The 19,348-nt window shown below is 40.6% G+C and overlaps 1 protein-coding gene across 2 annotated transcripts; it reads left to right on the top strand.

Annotated features, from left to right (window-relative positions):
• Positions 1-7,682: 7,682 nt before the first annotated feature.
• Positions 7,683-19,100, top strand: LOC110043630 (lysosomal alpha-mannosidase-like). 2 transcript variants are annotated; one of them, XM_089284259.1, is made up of 4 exons: positions 7,683-8,657; positions 13,476-13,670; positions 14,769-14,945; positions 16,393-19,100. In XM_089284259.1, exons 1-4 carry the CDS (start codon positions 7,731-7,733, stop codon positions 18,100-18,102), a joined length of 3,009 nt encoding a protein of 1,002 aa, XP_089140385.1. In that variant the 5' UTR covers positions 7,683-7,730; the 3' UTR covers positions 18,103-19,100. The 2 variants fall into 2 exon arrangements, with proteins under 2 accessions (XP_089140385.1, XP_089140386.1); XM_089284260.1 differs by lacking the exon at positions 7,683-8,657 and adding an exon at positions 11,798-12,842.
• The last annotated feature ends 248 nt before the right edge of the window (positions 19,101-19,348 follow it).

Here is a 19,348-nt window from a genome sequence, read left to right as displayed (position 1 = left end):
TCTGCACACACAAAAAAACTTACCATGGTTATCCTGAGCATAATGGAAGAAAATAGTCTGAAAAGTTCTATTTAGAATTTTTTCTTCGTTATCTGGTTGCTTGCTTGCTTGTCCAAATGTCTGCATTGCTTCCAACCTGTAGCTGCAAGCCTTTTTATAGGTGAATTTGATACCGCTCTCGTGGGCTAGAATAGATACAAAATAGCAGGCCATTTTAACGTGATGTTCTAACTCCTAAAGTATGTCGTATGTGGGAGTTGTCTGTTTATCACCAAACCCAGCTTTCAAGGAGAGTTCTTTCTATTTAATTAAATTCAAATCTAGATTTTAACCAAGCTCACTCAATCATGTAATTTGGCATCAGCGGAAGCGGCTTTGTCATGCGTGCATTGAAAAATGTTTCGAATATGTCAGTGTATCAACCTTAGCTTGCATGCAACAAAGTTAACTTTTGACAAAAGGCGGGGTTTAGGGTAAGTTCTAAAGACAGGTAAGTGAAATTTAGAAATCTGATATCAAAATTCGTAGTTAGCAGGATTTTTTCTTTTTTGTAAACTTGTTGAACACATCAATTATGATAGATTTCCTGTACGTAGTTCTTTGCACGCGACTTGTGACAATGCAATTTACATGTTAATTCTTTGTTTGGAACAGGATCTAAAAATAGCAGTTTACGTCCTGCTGAAAGAATAACTTGGTTATCTACCTCCGGAAGAGGCAATATATCTCTTTCTGTTTAAAAAGCCAGTTAAATTACATTTTATTGTCTTGCAGCACGTTCCGACTGTTAGCAAAAACAAGCAAAGTTGTGACATCAACGAAAAAAATAAACTTTTAAAAACATTTTTGCAAAATAGCTTTGAAGAATCTTGTTACTTTCTCTTTTAAAGTCGAAGTCATGAAAAGAGTAGCGTCTAAAATAGCAACCCGGCAGAGGAAGTTAACCTATATTTCCCAGTCGTGAACATCATATGACTTGGTTGTCACAAAAACGGTATGCTTTGTATGCAATACGGCGTTCGCCGGAAATGGCCAACCGCAAGCAGAACGAAAGGAAGTTAACGGGTTGACTTCCGGCAGCATCCACGTGTTTTCAAGTGAGCTCACACGACGGTCTAGATTTATGGGAGAGGTAAGGGGGAAAAAATTCTTTCCCTGTTGAGGACTATTTATATTTCATGTGGAAGTTATTGCTGTTCCTTTTAAGAAAAAACATCAAATCATTTTTAAAACACTAAAGTGAAGTTTACAACACCTGAAAAATAAGTTCGTGTACAGGTGAAAGATATTGTGCAAAGATTAAACGGCCTGTCCACACTACGCCGAAGAAATTTGAAAACGTAGCTTTATTTCTACGCTTGGGCAAATCGTCCACACTTATCCGTCAGGAACTTTTCGAAAACGCTCTTCAAACAGGAGGAATCTGAAAACGCCGACTTTGCGTTTTAGTGTAGACGGAAAACATTTTGAAAACGGAGATTGAAAATATTTTGAAAACAGAAGTTGAAAACATTTACATAACGGAGATTGAAAACATTTTGAAAACGGGCATCGCGATTTTCCTGCCCGAGTTTTCCTCAAAACAAAAATGCGAAGTGACCGGTGATTGTTGTATTTTCAAATTTCTACGGCGTAGTGCGAACGGGGCCTGACAACATGTTGCAAACTGCGTTTGAAACTGTGTGATGAAGACGAGAATATTCTACGTAGCTGTGAAGGGACAATGGAGGATACATGAACTTCTTCATGTACCTGTTAGTAGACCCATGCGTGCCGTGCATGTTTGAATAATAGTGAATCACGGCAATTCATTATCCGACCTAGTTATATTGGACCGACATTTTTGAATACCACACACATGTTGTGGTTTATGGAAGATAAAGATATTGTTGCTAACGGTGTGTAAACCGCTGCTCTGCCTTGAAGAAACGTAGTATGTTGTGGATTAAAACTAATAATAGAAGATCGCGGAGATTTTCCAAGCACGTGTCCTGCGAAATACGAGGAAAATCAGCTTTCCGTGGATTCTATTTACATTTTCTCGCTTCACGAAAGAAATCTCTTCAGAAAATTGGAGCCTCAGAACATACAATCCCCGGCGACGAAAGCTATGAAACCTGGAGAACTTGAACATGTTAGATCGATTTTTTTCACTCAACTTATATTCGCGTTATCGAGTTCATGTAACTTCAGTAGTTTTACAAGACTACGCCAGTTCAGTAAATTTCCAATGTGATGCCCCAGATAATTATAAAAGCGCACTGGCAAGTAAAAACAAAGCGTGGGTATCTCTCAAAGTATGAATTTTCACCAAAGTGCTGATCTTTAAATAATTCTTCATTTTTTTTACTTACAAATTATTCGAGATTAGTCAAGGCAATTATATCATGTATGAAAGGACTCTTTCAATTCAAAACCCCATACAATGAATTCATACTTAATTCAGACACGAATTTAATTTGACTATAATCACTTTCAATCAGCAGGTGTTTTAAATTTTTCTACGGTACTCATTTAGCTTCATTTGACTTATCTCAATGTTTTGCTCGAATTTCGATAGAATCATTCTACATGAACGAATATTATTCCAGGTGGAATATTTTGCAATCCGTTCTTCTGATTGGTTCTCCAAGTGTAGACTATTCACTGATAGAGCACGGTAGCAAGTGCGATGCTATTGAAAGGGAAACTTGATTTTTTTGCTGCAAATACATGAAATGTAGTTTTCAGTGGAATGCTAGCCTTCAGAATGTGTTTTGAAACAATTACGTTAGTCGCCTACGCTTTTATCAGTATTATATTATATTCGCTCATGGAAAACTTGGGCTCATTCAGTGTAAAATAATTCTTGGTGTTCGTGTCGTCGCGTGAATATCTCCCAATATAAAAGGGAGATACAGTATATATATTTTTTACAAAAGCGTCACTTACCACGCATTTCTTTAATCTACGGGCTCTTAGAATCTTGGATGACCACTTGAAAAGCTTGCGAATCGCAAACCGAGGGTTTTTCCACTGATCCATTGCGAGTGAATTATTGAATCGATATAGCATACCAGAACTTTCTTTCCCATTCCGGGAGATAGGTCAGTAAGTGCATTAAAAGCAGTCAGTGAAAAACTCAGAAAAGTTCATCTGTTTCGAGACATTTAGGAGTAAATCTTTGCCAGGGTGGGGACCTTTGTCGACTACTCGTCTCTTGGTCGTCACTTACACTGTAATCACACTCCTTAAGTAGAGTGTGAGTAGACTGATCAAACATTACTGCTCTTACATATACGCCGGAAATGTGCGCTGAATTCTTTCGTTCGCCAGCACTAGATGGCCAATATGGCCTCTGACAAGGCACACCTAGTGAGAGAAACGTATGACGCGTGGTGCAGCCTAAGATAATAAGAGTTTTATTTAGCCATGAGACCATGATTAAGAGTTGAGTGACTCATTTGACTAGTTTGTCATTTTTTTCAGCTTACTTCTCATCTTCTTTGGCTTCTCCTTCTCTTTCTGAAGATTCAGTTTGCTGTTTATTGCTTAATGTTATACAATCCCTTGCAGCGATGGTGAAATTTAAACAGATATTGAAAGGTAATGGAATCCAGCTGGCAAGGCGTCGGCCCAACTTCATCTTTGCACACAAGAGGAAGCAATATCATTCCAAGTTGTTTATTTATGTGTGGACATTATAAGAGGCCCTTGTATGTGGCTTACCTTGAAAACATACCGTGATACACATCACGATAAACAACATCAGAGAAAATTTGAAATTAGGACCTTTCCACCAGTGGTTTTCATGACATGATTTTCAACTCGCAAAGATAGTCCCTCCGTCTGCCCCATATAGACATTTAGTCTGAAGGGTGTGTGACGTTGAGAAAGTGTCATTTACGAATAATGGAAAGCTTCAGAAAAGTTATTTCGTTAATGTATGTATTTAAGGAAAATTAATTAAAGTACCGTATTGAATCATCGTCCGGTATTCTTTGCCTTTTTTCACACGCCGATTTATAAAGAGGCCTCGGAAACAACTGGGTAGTTCGGTTTCACCGCGGGTGGTCTATTTTTGACGGACAAAACAAGACCCATATAAACCGCGGATGGTCTTACAAGGGTTTGTAAACGTCTTCTTCCGTTTCCTGATGGAATTTCGACGTCTCGTCACGTAAGGGTCAAATATATCAAAGATTTCATCTCACAACACTGTTTCATTTTCTTAGGTATTTTAATTTTTTGTTTCGTCTCGTTTCGTTTTCTTTCATTTCCTTTAGTTTCATTTTACATCTTGTTTTTCTTTTTCTTGTCTGGTCTCTCAACTCGAGCATCTTCCAGCAGGACAGGCGGCTCCGCCGACATAGCGGTTGAATGTTCGATGCATGCGCAGTTCCCACCAAAAGCCAATACCACATTGTCCTAATTTTATCAAACACTAATATCAAAAAAAATTCACACGCGTTCAATTTCGAACAAAAATTATCCATAAACATTACGTAGCCTTAGATTGAGTAGTGTGGATGAAAATGCTCGATGCAAATTATCAGGGACGGACCATTATTTTTTGAGAGAAGAGGGAGGGGTTGGATAATTTGCAGGGGCGTGAAATTTTTTTTTTTTTCTCACCTTTGAGCTGTACATTACAGTCGAACTTCCACTAACGACCACCTGCCTGCAACGGCCATCTCTCTACAATGGCCACCTCTGTACAACGGCCCCTTTTTTTCGTCCCGACGGATGGTCCATACATTTACTCTTATTTTAACTTCTCTACAACGACAACGGCCACTAAAACGCGTCCCAACTGCCAAAATAACTTTGACTATTTTAAATCGCAATTTGTAGAGTTAAATACGTTCATTTTTAAGGTCCGGTAATACGGGCAACATTTCTCTTCAACTTGTCTCGCAACATTGTTGCATTGTAAGTTGAAACACATTGTTGCGCGTATTACCACGTTTGTGACCAACTTGTCTCGCAGCAAAATACAGTGTTGCAAGCTTGCAGAATTCTAATATTTGGTTAATCGTGTGTAAATAAAGATGGCGCCTTCTTTAATATAATTTAGCATTTCGACGAAGTTCCACTTCGACTTCTGGCCGTCATTTTCTTCATAATTTTCCGTGCCGGCGAAGTTCTCTCAGTATGAAGCTCAGTGTCGTTTCAGGTAGCTAGGCGAAAAGTTATATTTTTGCGACAGTTCTTCCAAGCCTTTTGCCTTTTTTCCTCCTTGTTTTGAAGGGACAAACGAGGCGTCCCAAAGACTGTGATAGCCCTCGAGGTCTTTGTACAAGGCAAATTTATGACTTAACGAGAGTTACTGGTCTACTTCGAATTCAGGCTCGTGTTCACCGTCCGTCGTGTTTTTCTTTTATTTGCCTCGTTGCCACGCTTCGCGACAGCCAATCACAAGCGTAGAATTCAAATTTGTTGCGAGACAAGTTGTAGTTTCAGTGGTAATACGAGCAGCAAAACTAAAATTTGTTGCAGAAAGTAGAACTCGAGTCTACTTTGCGCAACATGTTGCCTCAACTTGCAACGCTGTATTTTGCTGCGAGACAAGTTGGTCACAAACGTGGCATACGTGCAACAATGTGTTTCAACTTGCAGTGCAACAATGTTGCGAGACAAGTTGAAGAAAAATGTTGCCCGTATTACTGGACCTTAATTCAAATTAAAGTAAAGACATTTAGCTAAAAGTTACACTCTTTTTTGTACTGCAACTATGAATCGAATGGCCTTTACGAGTATTCGCGAGCATGCGAGCAGTGCGTTTATTTCTGAGTATGAGCTGTGATCAAATTTGTCTTGCGAGCAGCGAGCACTTTAGAAAATACAGATGGCGAGCAACGAGCAGTTCGTAAATTTTCCGCTGGACGGAATTTCTCTCTTATCAAAAGGAAACATTTTGCACCAAGTAATCTGGCTGACACCGTTCAAACAATGCTAGCAGCGTACAGCCAACTGCTCTGTTGAATGCCAAATTACGTCACTTCGCTTCACGTGAGCTTCAGTAAAATAAAATAAAATAAATAAATAAATAAATATATTAGCTTTGTTTAACGAGGGTAACACACAACAGTCTTACGACTGACAAACCCGTGACCCTCGAATTCCCGATCAAATTGGTGCGTTACACTAGGTGGACGCTCAAGGAGATCTAAAGCTTTCTAATCTGACGTTGAGAACACTACTCGAGAAGAAGCTAAATTTTACCAGACTTTGAAGTTTGCAACATGGAAGGTTTTTTTGGTTATATTATTCCCAGGAAATGCCGAGTAAACAACGTGGCATTTAGTCTAACAAGCATTTCGAGTTTCGGTTTCGATTATCGGCAAACTGGTTTCCAACTGAGTTACTAAAAAAGATTCAAAGCAACGGAAGCTTTATTTGGAGGCTTCAAGGATCTAACCGATTGAGCTCTGACAAGCTCTGAAGGTCGAATAGTAATAGTAATACTCTACATGTTCTCATGTCTCTGGATTACTTTCTACCTTTGGGGATGCCTTTCGCGAAGAATTTACGCGCGTCAGTTTCAATAAAACGTCACCAAAAACGAGGAAGCATAACGTGTGCATGCTTCTCCCATGTTTCCCAGTTTTGCCATACGGTAATTAAGCACATTTTAACGAGAATCCGAGCATGCGAGCAGTGGCAAAAATTTTGCGAACTCGAGCAAGCGAGCACTCATGTAATTTTTGCGAGCAATTCAAGCAAAGGCCAAATTTTGCGAGCACTTTAAAATTGAACGGGACCATTCTATACCCCTTATAATGATTGCCATCCAATATCTTTACCATCACTTCTTTCGGTTTGTTGTTGTTTTAAAATTTCCTCTGTAGTACCCAGGTCCTGGACGAGTCTTTTTTCTCAATAAAATAGTAAAAATGATCGATAAAATATTTGGCTGTTGTATCCTCGAATCTGTTGTAGAACCAGTAGAAATGAATTTGCTCTTTTGATGTATTTTTTGCTCTTCGATGCAATTTTGCATATCAATCATCTTCAACGGAATAAAGAACAACAGCGGAGCCTATTTCTACCGTTCAGTGTAATGTTAAATTCAAAAACAAGTGTGTGGGTTTCTTAAGGCTGCAGGAATTGACCGGGGTAATTGACCAGCCTACATACAGGGTCTATAAAAGCAGGACAAAGTCGAGGACCGTTTGAAAGGAGGTTGTTTCCGCAGGTCACTCACAATCATGATAACACTTGAGCACCAAGGAAACACTCGTAATTTAATACCTATGATATCAAACACAGACGTCACAGACTGTGATGTTTAGGCAACAAAATTAATTGACTAGCAAAACGAGATGCAAGACCAATAAAATAAGAAGCCAAGGGTGGTGTGAGCGGGTAAGCGATGACTAGGTCGAAAGTGGTTGAACTTTGAAACGATCTGAAAGAATGACTACTAGATAAGGGGCGTATTCTCTCTGGTAATTATCATTCACCACCTACAGTGATCCTTGCAGCACCTCTAAGAATACGGACCACCACCACCAACAACAACAACAACAACAACAACAAACAAGACAAACAATAAAACATTGACAACATTTAACTTCTGTTACGTCGTAGATGAGAGTAGCTGAGACTGACGTTTGTTTTCTCTTTCTTGCGTGACTGCTCTGCTCTACCTGTCACGAAAATTGTTACCGTTGCATTATTTTTTTTGGATCTCGTGACCAGGACATGACATTAAGTTACAGCAAGAGATTATTCTTTTGGTTACAGCGATGTCTACTTTGATTTTCTTTTCAGCCTTGATTTGGCTTGGTTCAGGCTTTGAGTGCAACCTCAAAGATTCAACAAGGTCGGAAGAAGATAAATTACAGATCCATCTTGTTCCCCACACTCATAATGACGTTGGCTGGTTGAAAACTGTCGACGAGTATTTTTATGGCGCAAATAATTCCATTCAGCACGCTGGAGTGCAGTACATTTTGGACTCTGTTATCCCTCAGTTGAGTGCAAACCGGACAAAGCGATTTATTTACGTGGAAATTGCGTTCTTCGAGCGCTGGTGGAAAGAGCAAAACAGAGCCATGCGTAGGGAAGTGAGGAAACTGGTTAAAGAGAAAAGGCTGGAGTTTATAAACGCTGGATGGTGTATGAACGACGAGGCGGCAACACATTACAATGCGATCATTGATCAAATGACTTATGGACTGAATTTCGTGCAGAGGACATTTGGATCGGATGCAAGACCTCGCGTAGCTTGGCACATCGATCCATTTGGTCACTCGTCCGAACAAGCATCACTCTTTGCTCAGATGTCATTCGATGCTTTCTTCCTGGGTAGAATCGACTATGCAGATAAAAAGCTTCGCCTCGAGCAACAGAGAATGGAGTTGGTCTGGAGAGGGAGCAGAAATCTTGGACAAGATTCTGATATTTTTGCAGGGGTGCTCTATAACGTCTATGCCCCTCCGCGTGGATTTTGTTACGACCAATCATGCAACGATACCCCGGTACAAGACGATCCGAGACTCTTTGATCTCAACGTCAATGAAACTGTAGAAAGATTTGTGAATGTAACATGCAAACAAGCATCGCAGTATAAAACAAACCACATCATATTGACCATGGGTGAGGATTTCCAGTACGAGAATGCCAACACGTGGTACAAAAATTTGGACAAACTCATCAGATATCTGAAAGAAGTAAGTATAATGCACAGAATGAGAGTTTGACGTAAGCATTTTTTTTTGCCCTGGTTCGAGCGATTCCTGGCTCCCAGGCTCCTTTCATTGCTGCTTAATGGTGACTAACTTGTCACGTAACGAAAAGAGTTTTAGCATGCTTGTTTTTCTATAGCCTGCGTAGCAGACGTTTCATATTCATTTTCCAGGCAAGGAGAACGAGAAAGCGAGGAAGCAAACGAGTGCGCCTTGGACTGAACATAAAATGGGGAGAAGTGGGGATGGGGTGAGAAAAAAAAAAGGAGGAGAAGGGGAACGGGGTGGGGAGGAAAGTAGACCTTAATTTTTTGCCCCAATCTCCTCCCCCTGCGCCTTATTTTTCCCTACTCGCTCGCAGTTTCGTTACCTTCGCGTGCTTTTGGAAATGAACGAATGAATGAATTTTCTAGATCTACCGCAACATTTTCTACAGCCTCTATCCGTATCCACACGTGAAAACCGATCTCCTGTCCATTTCATGTAGTTTCCCTTGTGACCCGGGATAGCAAGCCTTTCATGTGATCCGGACTAACTTGTCATATACCAGGGCGCTGACCGGGGAGAAAATCTCTCCGTAGCCGCTATAACCTGTCATATACAAAGGGGCTGACCGGAGAGGAAAGCTCTCGGTAGCCGCTATATCATTAAATGTTAACTATTTATACTACGGAGTCATCATTCCAAGAAACGGTACGTCAGTCCTACTTTTCAGTTAAGGTTACCCATGTCTCCAGGCTAAAGGAGTGAAGGAGTTTGGATTTCAAGGTAGATACTGCAATCTCGTATAACAGTTAAAGGTTATAAAATTATCCACAGTACAATGGTTTCAGTTTCTTTCTATTTGGAGCATTCCGTACTATTCCATGACCCAATTAAATGAGTTATCTAATGTGAAGTTTATATGAAATAATTCATATATGAACTGCGGTAGTAGATGAAAGTGAAGAATGATCATCGCAGCAGATTTTCGAATTTGGGGAATGTGTGGCTTCATAGCTCAGTTGGTAGAGCATCGCACCGGTATCGCGGAGGTCACGGGTTCGAATCCCGTTGAAGCGCTGATTTTTTCAAGCTTCTTCTTTCCAATTGCTTAAATTCGAAAATCTGCTGCGATGATCATTCTTCACTTTGAGTTATCTAAGTAAGCGTCTTTTTCTCTAAGAGCTCTAACTCGAAGCGATTAATTTAAGCGAGAAAACCTGATTATTTCTGAAAAAAAGTCGCCCTGTTTGAGTATCTCGATTAGTTTAAAGTTCGTAAAATATTGCCATTGAGCAACAAAGCCTGAGTGAAGTCTTGCGAATACTGAGCGGCCGTAACCGTGAAAGCTTTGAGCATTTTGAAGTCCTAATACGGTTCTTGTTCCGGGATTGTTTGTCCGTGTTCAAGATCATTCCAACAAAATCCTTGTGAATATAAGCCTGATAAGCTCTTCAAAGATCGCTGTTGGTTCAACAAGAATTTCGAGGAAACAACCCACAGAATCAATAAAATCTTCAATACCATAACCTTTCGTCAATGGTGACTCGATTTCAAGATGGTTTTCTTTAAAAGTTTGTCATGTAAACTTGACATTTGAGCGAAAATAGATCAAATTTGGCTTTTGAAGGCACTTCCTTGAGCTTACTTGGTATTCACGTGAGGAGGAAATCGAAAATGGCAAAGTTTCGCAAACTACAGACAATGTACTGCAGACGAACAACCGAGAGGTCGAACCTGTGGTGACTTACTGGAGCTGGTCCTTTACGAGAGGTCAGCCTGCATGTAGGGAGTGTAACTTTTAATTGCGACCGCTAATCGCGCGTTATTATTATTATTATTATTATTATTATTATTATTATTATTGTTATTGTTATTGTTGTTGTTGTTGTTGTTGTTATTGTTATTGTTATTGTTATTGTTATTGTTATTGTTATTGTTATTGTTATTGTTATTGTTATTGTTATTGTTATTGTTATTGTTATTGTTATTGTTATTGTTATTGTTATTGTTATTGTTATTGTTATTGTTATTGTTATTGTTATTGTTATTGTTATTGTTATTGTTATTGTTATTGTTATTGTTATTGTTATTGTTATTGTTATTGTTATTGTTATTGTTATTGTTATTGTTATTGTTATTGTTATTGTTATTGTTATTGTTATTGTTATTGTTATTGTTATTGTTATTGTTATTGTTATTGTTATTGTTATTGTTATTGTTATTTTGTGCAAATGAGCCCGTAAAACCAAAACCGTATTATTTAAGAAAACAACTAGTCATTTGAAGAGACTGCAGTGCGTCCACGGTGAAAGTACTGCTTTGCGCGACAACATCGGATGTGGGAAGAAGCTACTTGTTGTAATTTCTAGGGTTTTAAGGCTTCTCGTTACCTAATTTTTGTCCGAAGTAGTCGCTACCCTAACCAGTGGTTACAGGTAGTTACAGTCCTGAAAGTGGTCGCAGCTGTTGCGGCAAACAGGCGATATTGTTTTGTTCAAAACTGGATCTTAAAGACTGTTTTCATTGGCTTAGCCAATATGGCGCAGTTATACCATGCTCTACAAATACGGTAAGTGTTCGCGTGAGCTTTTGGAGCGCTTTTATTTTAGTTTTCTACATTTTGAGGGCGTTTTTAATAAAACAATTATTCCATTTGCGCTTGTTGAATGTGAGATGAATATAAATTTAAGTAACTTGTCGGTCGAATTTTGGTAGGATCGCGGGCGCACCGCAACACCCTCGGCTGGAAAAAAGAGTCTCAGACTTTTGAAGACAAACAACAATAGACTTCATACATTTTTTTGACCGATCAGATCTCTTGTAGATCCTACGTTGGCAGCGTTTATCGTATACAGTCCCTTGCAGTTTCTGATTCCTCAGACTTTTGGCTGCATTTGTCGTTCTCTCTGTTACAGTCAAACTTCCCTTGGCGAACATCTCTTCTAGCGATCACCTCCAGTTTGTCTCCAAACTACGGAAATTTTGGTCAAACCACTGTTGTGATCGGAGTCTCTGGTAAACCATCTCTCATGGAGGCGACCGCTTGCGACCGCGTGGCGTTGACCTCGCGGAATACTGGAGACTAGTAGTTCCAGGCTCTCTCTAGATCTGAGTATTCGCCTGTAATGTCGCCTGTAAGAAATTTGACAAAAATATCTCGTGACTTTATCGTGACAGACGACAGCACAGCGGAGCTGAAGCGACAACTTTCAATCAGGAAAGTGAAACGAACGGAGTGGCTTCCTTTGTTTTCAGCAGAAAATGGCTACTTTGTTCTTTTTTGTGACCTTTCTCTGCCTGAGTGCAGTCTTTGAGAGCAAGTTTGGAGAAGCAGTGAAAGATGAAGATAAATTACAGGTCCATCTTGTAGCCCACACTCATGATGACGTTGGCTGGTTGAAAACTGTCGACGAGTATTTTTATGGCGCAAATAATTCCATTCAGCACGCTGGAGTGCAGTACATTTTGGACTCTGTTATCCCTCAGTTGAGTGCAGACCGGACAAAGCGATTTATTTACGTGGAAATTGCGTTCTTCGAGCGCTGGTGGAACGAGCAAAACGAAGCCATGCGTACGGAAGTGAAGAAACTGGTTCAAGAGAAAAGGCTGGAGTTTATTAACGCTGGATGGTGTATGAACGACGAGGCGGCAACACATTACAATGCGATCATTGATCAAATGACTTATGGACTGAATTTCGTGCAGGAGACATTTGGATCGGATGCAAGACCTCGCATAGCTTGGCACATCGATCCATTTGGTCACTCGTCCGAACAAGCATCTCTATTTGCTCAGATGTCATTCGATGGATTTTTCTTCGGTCGTATTGATTACGCGGACAAAAGTCTTCGCCTCGAGCAAAAGAGAATGGAGTTGGTCTGGAGAGGGAGCAGAAATCTTGGGCAAGCCTCTGACATTTTCACTGGTGTGCTTTACAATGGTTACAATCCCCCCAAGGGATTTTGCTTCGATCAGTTTTGTACAGATCCCCCAATACAAGACGACCCAAGGCTTTTTGATGTCAATGTTCAGGAAACCGTGGATAAGTTCGTGGCAATAACAAACGCACAAGCCTTGCATTACAAAACTAAGCACATCCTCTTGACGATGGGTTCTGATTTCATGTACGAAAATGCTAACCTGTGGTACAAAAATTTGGACAAACTTATTAAATATGTAAATGCCGTAAGTACAGGTTGCTGTTTTGTTATTTGTTTATTGTTTACTTGTTTGTTTTTTTTTTCCTCTGTTAATCTGTAAATATTTGATTGTTACTGCTTACTTTGTACGTGCCAAATGTTTTATGGGATAAACATGCCCTACTTAAAGCATTTTTTGGTGAAACCACCTCAAGTGTGAACTCTAGAAATGGAATTTGAACTGGTCATGGAATTTCAGTGTTACAAAAATTATCCCAGAAAATTGTGATAAGTTGTGTTAAGAAATGGAAAATGAGGTCTTGACACAAGCAAAATGAAACTTATATAATCTTAATTTCCTATGCTCTTTACAACAAAAGGATTTGTCTTGTAGTGTGACCTTTTTATTGTGAAGAGGGCCATGGATTTTATTTCATATGGTCTAAATACATGTAAGTCTACTAACCCTGGTAAAAATATCTTGAAAAATGTTTAAAAATTCTATTTTAATGTTCACTGATACTAATATTCTCATCTGGACGAGTTTACCAGTGGTTCATTGCAGGCCGTTACCTGTCTCCCACTTGTATTGATGTTTAGGCACCTGTTTTACTCAAGGTTACTTTTTACTTTTTGAAGGTTAGGTTTGATTCTATTTAATTCATATATTTTTTTGTAGGATGGCCGAGTGAATGCATTCTACTCCACACCTACCATGTACTTAGATGCTCTGCACAAGGCTAACCAGACATGGGAAATGAAGACTGATGACTTCTTTCCGTATGCAGACTGTCCTCACTGTTATTGGACTGGCTACTTCACCAGCCGGCCAGCACTCAAGCGATATGTCAGATATAACAACAATTTGCTTCAGGTAATCCTTAAGTAGGTTTAAGTATTGTTTGGTGACAAAACTGAAAGCCATACAGTTGTGGGCGTACGAGCTGGGGAGGCGAGGGGGGCTGTAGCCCACAACCCCCCCCCCCTCCCCAGCTACAGAAATTATGTAATTTGCGGGCAAAACCCTAATGATTCAGGCATTGGCACTTGAGATAAAACATTACAAACTAATGCTGTTGGCGTGATTCCCAAAACTCGAAAATAAAGTTTCTAGTTAGTTAGTTTTTTTGAAACTTTTTCTTTTGGTAAGTTTTGAGATTTAACTCGTATTTAGGCTGTTGATAGAATATGATTGATTGATTGAGTATGCAAGCTTTGAATGTAACTATTTTTGGAAATATAATAATTATTGCAGTTTCGTTAGATGTGGGAATTTTGAACGTTTTTGTTTTTCGTGCAATTTGATTGCGTTTGCATCCTGATTAAAACGATCACACATTCAGGCATTGGGTAAATTTTTTCAGGCAAGAAGGTCACTGCCCTCCCCTCCCCAAAATCTGAAGATGCCTGCATGCCTATGCTAAAAGTTGAAAGTGAAAGAATTATTTGCAGATGACGGAAATTCCCTGTTGAGGTCAGAAAAAGAAAACATTGTGTTTCTCCTAGTTGGTCTATGATTAATGTCTGTGCCAGCCGTAACTGGATGTGGCAAGCATTGGCCTTTGTTCCACTTCAGACGTCATCACCTTTGACTAAAACATTTGCATCACTTATACTCAAGTTCTGCAGGAAGAAAAGATCTTTCCAGTGATACCCAGATTAGAGTGATTGGGTCAATTGAGCCTGAAATATGCACAAAAATGCTCACAGTTAGAGTGAAAAACTGTCATAAAACACAATACTAGTGGAAAGAAAGGCATGCAGTCATGTTAAAATTGCCTTTTTGAGTAGATTGGAGCTAATTTGGCTCCTATCCAGGCTGAAAATGTCCAAAATCGCCAAAAAATGTGTTTTTGCCAAAAAGCTCCAGCTGTCGATGGGTTAAACGTAAGTTTGATTTACGTGTAAATAATTTGCATTAAAAGCAATGAGATGTCATCTCAGGTTTAACCCCTTCTCTGACCCTTTGTAGGTCTGTAAGCAACTGGAGGTGATAAGTGGTCCTGCAAAGAAGAATGGCCCAACTTCTGATACTCTACGCAGAGCAGTGGGTGTGGCCCAGCACCATGATGCTGTCAGTGGTACATCAAAGCAGCATGTGGCTTATGACTATGCTAAGCGACTTGCCATTGGTGCAACAGAATGCCAGGTAATATTACACTTTTAATAAAAATGCATATTCAATTGTGATCAAGCAAGTATGAATTTTGAGCGTGTGCATTTATTTCATTAAGGAAGTCATTCATCAACATGGAAAAACTAATGTCTAAAACATTATAGTCAAGTTCTCCCAACTAGTACCATTAGAAATGAATGAAGACCTGTGAGGAGAATTTGTACTACGATTATCAGTTGAGTAAGGTGCAACAAGAGTTTGGTGACCAGGTTTTAATGGTTAACCTGTGTTGTTGTCATGGCAACTTGCTTTGTTTCCCAGTGGCAATTTGTTGACCTTTGACATCATTATCAGCAAAAAATGGGAAATTGCAGGTAACGATATTTTTACCATTGGAATGAGGAAAGTTGCCCCTGGCAAAACCATAATTTAAGTGTGTTCCGTTGCGCCTTACTCAACTGATAATCATAGTATGTTTTGCATCAGAGCTTAAAAAGTTAAGATGGTCTGCTGAAAGTTCGAGCAATAGGTGCAAATATTATTTACTAAAAATCTACTCAAAACATGGTAACTTTTGGAATGCTATTCCTATTGAAAACAGCTCACTTTAGTTCATTTCTCTAAGTGACCTTGTGATCAAATTCTCAAGCATTCTCGAGAAAGTTAATGTCAAACCTCGTAAGAATGCTTAAAGCCGTGTTATTGTGTTTTTAACTAATGCGAAACGTCTGTTTTAATTGAAATATGGATAACTACAAGTTCAATTTTCCCTCACAGGGTCGGCTTGAGTAAGTCTTGATAAGTTCTTAACTGTATTCAAAATATTACAATACCATGAGGTTTCCTTGGTAACTTAGTTTTTGCAATTATTGCTCAAATGTTCTGCAGAAATCATCTTAACACATCATCAATTCTATCAACTGGTATTAGAAACTGTTAATGATAGCCTGAGCAATTGCAAAGAGAATTTAGATTTTAATAAATGAAATAAATGAGTAAGTTTTCTTTATTTTTCTTTCAGTGTTTTCTAAAGGAAATAGAAAACATTTTTTCTGACTGTGTTTCTATTGAGATGTAGAATAACTTCTGAAAGATTAAGAGAACTAAAAATTGCAGGGATAAGTGAATAAAGATGGTGAATTTTAAGCTTGATAATGAAATGTGAAAGGCTACTACTGGCTGGAGTGTTTTCTTTTTTACGCATAGTTAGTCGTAAACTCAATTGTTGATTAAAGTAAGTTACACATTAGCTCTCAGCGATTTCAGACAATGAAGCGTTTCAGTGTTAGAGAAATTTGCCTGTTAATTAGTTTTATTAACCTCAAAATTGGTGATAAAGTTCGCTTTCCACTTCCACTCTGAGAAATCAGTGAAGCTGCTTTAGAAACTAATGTTCCTAATCCTGCCGGTCTGTTAAGTTCTAATACCGTAATACTACACAACTGGGCGAGTGGCCTAACAAAACAGTTTTTTTTTTCAGGTGTTAATTGGTGATGTGCTCGGAAAATTAATGGCCAAAAACCCTGAAACCAAGCCTCCTGAACTGACATTTTGCGACCACCTCAACATAAGTGTCTGTACTGTGACTGAAGAGAGCAAATCCTTTACTGTGACTGTCTACAATCCCCTTGCCCGAGACCTAACCCCGTATGTCCGCCTGCCAGTCGCGATGGCCTCAATGGCTGTGTTTGGTCCACAAGGTACTGCTGTTGAAACGCAAGTGCTCCCGATTTCCGATGCTACGAAACAGCTGCGTAAAAATCAGAACCAGACACAAAGCAATTCATCTTTTGAGCTTGTTTTCATGGCCAAAGTCCCTGCTCTAGGGTTTGCCACCTACTTCGTGAACTCGACAAAGGCCAAGTCACCGTCCGCACTAAAGAAGTTCTTTCGGCCCGCTCCCAAGCCCGCTTACACAGACTCCGGTGAAGTCTCCATCGAAAACGAGCTTGTTAAACTTACGTTCTCTCAGGACACGGGCCATCTGACAAGCATGACTGATTTGACTTCCAAAGTCATCACCGCATTGAGCCAGGCATTTTACTGGTACAACGGCAGCATGGGAAACGACAGCAGCCGTCAGCCGTCGGGCGCGTACATCTTCAGACCTAACAGTAGCCGCGTGAATCTCATCTCCAGTGGCAGCAAGATGGAGATCTTCAAGGGTCCCCTGGTACAGGAGGTACGTCAGGTGATCTCTCCGTACATCAGCCAGGTGATCAGGCTGTACGCTGGTCAGCGGCATGCTGAGTTTGAGTACACTGTGGGACCGATACCTGTGGGGGATGGGTGGGGCAAAGAAGTGATCACCCGATTTGACACAGATATCAAGTCCGACCAACTCTACTACACCGATGCTAACGGCAGAGAGATGCAAGAGCGCAAGAGGAATTACCGACCGACCTGGAAACTCGACATCACCGAGCCAGTTGCTGGAAATTATTATCCAGTCAATAGTCGAATGTACATCAAGGACAGTGCTAAACAGCTGACAGTCCTGACTGACAGGTCCCTGGGAGGGTCCAGCATGAAAGACGGCTCCATGGAGATCATGTTGCACAGGCGGCTTCTCGTAGATGACAAGAGAGGGGTGGGTGAGCCGCTCAACGAGACGGGGATCCTCGGTAAAGGTTTGATTGTCCGCGGGAAGCTGTGCCTTACTCTAGCGCCACCCAAGTCATCTGGTGCCCTGCATCGCGAACTTGGCGAGAAGCTCCTTCTGGAACCCGTCATGGCATTTGCGCCTAATAGCCTCACTTTCAAGAAGTGGACGAGCCAGTTTAACTCGTTACACAGCGGTATGACCCGCCAGCTTCCCGCCAATGTTCATTTGCTGACTCTGGAGACGATGCAGGACACCGCGTTGGTCCGCGTGGAACATCAGTACGAGGCTGGTGAAGATCCCAAGCTCTCGCAGCCTGTCAACATCTCACTCGCAGAACTCTTCACCGACTTTGACATCGAGTCCATGACTGAGATGAACTTGTCTGCCAATCAGCTACTGAAGGATAAAAAGCCCCTTCACTGGAATATCAAATCGAAGAAGAACGTGGAAGAAAACAAGACGAAGAAGAAGAGGGTGCATCGCGCCGCAACTGATATGAACGTGGAGCTCAGTCCAATGCAGATCCGTACCTTCAAGGCTATTATCAAACGTCACGGAATTTCCAGTTATACTAATATACACTAAGTACACCTCCACATAGCCTACTACGCAGCCGTTATTTGGGTTGACACACAACACGGGTAGCCTGCGAACGCAGACGTATTTCCGGCTGTCGGTTGTCTCCGCCGAAAAGAATGTCTGTGAACCCGAACCAGGAAACTATTTCTGTGACGTAATGGCTTTTGTTTCTCCTTGGTCAATCAGATTCCATGATAGAATGAAACTCGAGTGCTCCTCGAAGCGAACACCTCGCGCAGTAGTTCTGGGGCTACTTGAGCTAAACTGTGATTGGCTTAAAATTCCTACGTCACAGAAATCGTTTCCTGGCTCGGGTTTGCAGACTTTATTTTCGGCGGAGACAAGCGACAGCCGGAAATACGTCTGCGTTCGCGGGCTACAACACGGGCGGATGCAGGAATTTCTGAAAGCGGGTGCGGGGAGAGGGGGGGGGGGAGGGGGAGGGGGAGGGGCGGGGTTGTGCACTTATATAACTTTCGACGTCATCGCTATCCCCTCAACCCCTCTCCTGGATCCGCCTCTGCAACAACCGTGATAATGAACAAGCGTTGTGTGACGGAACTAATAACGGCTGCGAAGAAGGCCAACCTGCAGATAGAAAAATAGCTTGAAAGCGTTAAAATGAAATCAGGTTGGTTGTTAAACAGGCGAACTCGTGAAGGCTAGGTCACCTTACTTCTGACAACTCTGCGACTGGTTTGAATAGAACGATTGTCAAAACTGACAGAAGTGGAAAAACGGCATGCAAAATTCATTCAGATCTATGAAATGTTGGTTAAGTGGCTGGGATGAATAGAAGTGTTTTGTAGAAGTTGGCCGAGATTTCATTTCTTTCTCAGTTTAGAACAGAGAATCGGAAAGAATTGTAACCTAGCCCGTTTGTGTTGCTAGGTAACACCTAACTTGTGTTTTGTTTTGTAGTTACTTTTTATTGGTTAATCACAAAGTTAATGTAAGCGCTCAGACCGCAAATTTTGTAATAAACTTAAGAACTTGAAGCCAAAGCTATAGAACTTTTCTCTCTTTAAGTCCTAGGACCACTGGGGCCCTGGGTAGCTTGGCTTTTCGTCCCTTTCTCCTAATTTTGTCAAATTATGCCAAAAGTTATGCCAAAGTTCACAATTTATGCCCCTAGACTCCAAAATGGTGCTTACAAATGACGTTTCTGTGTTTTTAACAGCGAAAAGAAGAAAACAAAGCTGAATTATGAAAAGAGGTTTCAAGGTTGGGTTTAGCCTGCCTAGCAAGCATT

The sequence above is a fragment of the Orbicella faveolata genome, unplaced genomic scaffold, assembly GCF_042242905.1.
Source record: "Orbicella faveolata isolate gen_17 unplaced genomic scaffold, um_ofav_v1 contig_13, whole genome shotgun sequence".
NCBI classification, from domain to species: domain Eukaryota; kingdom Metazoa; phylum Cnidaria; class Anthozoa; order Scleractinia; family Merulinidae; genus Orbicella; species Orbicella faveolata.
This window is presented reverse-complemented; position numbering and strand designations above follow the sequence as displayed.

What these genes read in the sequence shown, in the direction of transcription:
- LOC110043630 (XM_089284259.1), top strand. Translation starts at nt 7,731, where the DNA reads ATGTCTACTTTGATTTTCTTTTCAGCCTTGATTTGGCTTGGTTCAGGC. An exon ending in TCATCAGATATCTGAAAGAA is followed by an intron (nt 8,658 to 13,475) that starts GTAAGTATAATG and finishes ATTTTTTTGTAG; the next exon opens with GATGGCCGAGTGAATGCATT. An exon ending in ATAACAACAATTTGCTTCAG is followed by an intron (nt 13,671 to 14,768) that starts GTAATCCTTAAG and finishes GACCCTTTGTAG; the next exon opens with GTCTGTAAGCAACTGGAGGT.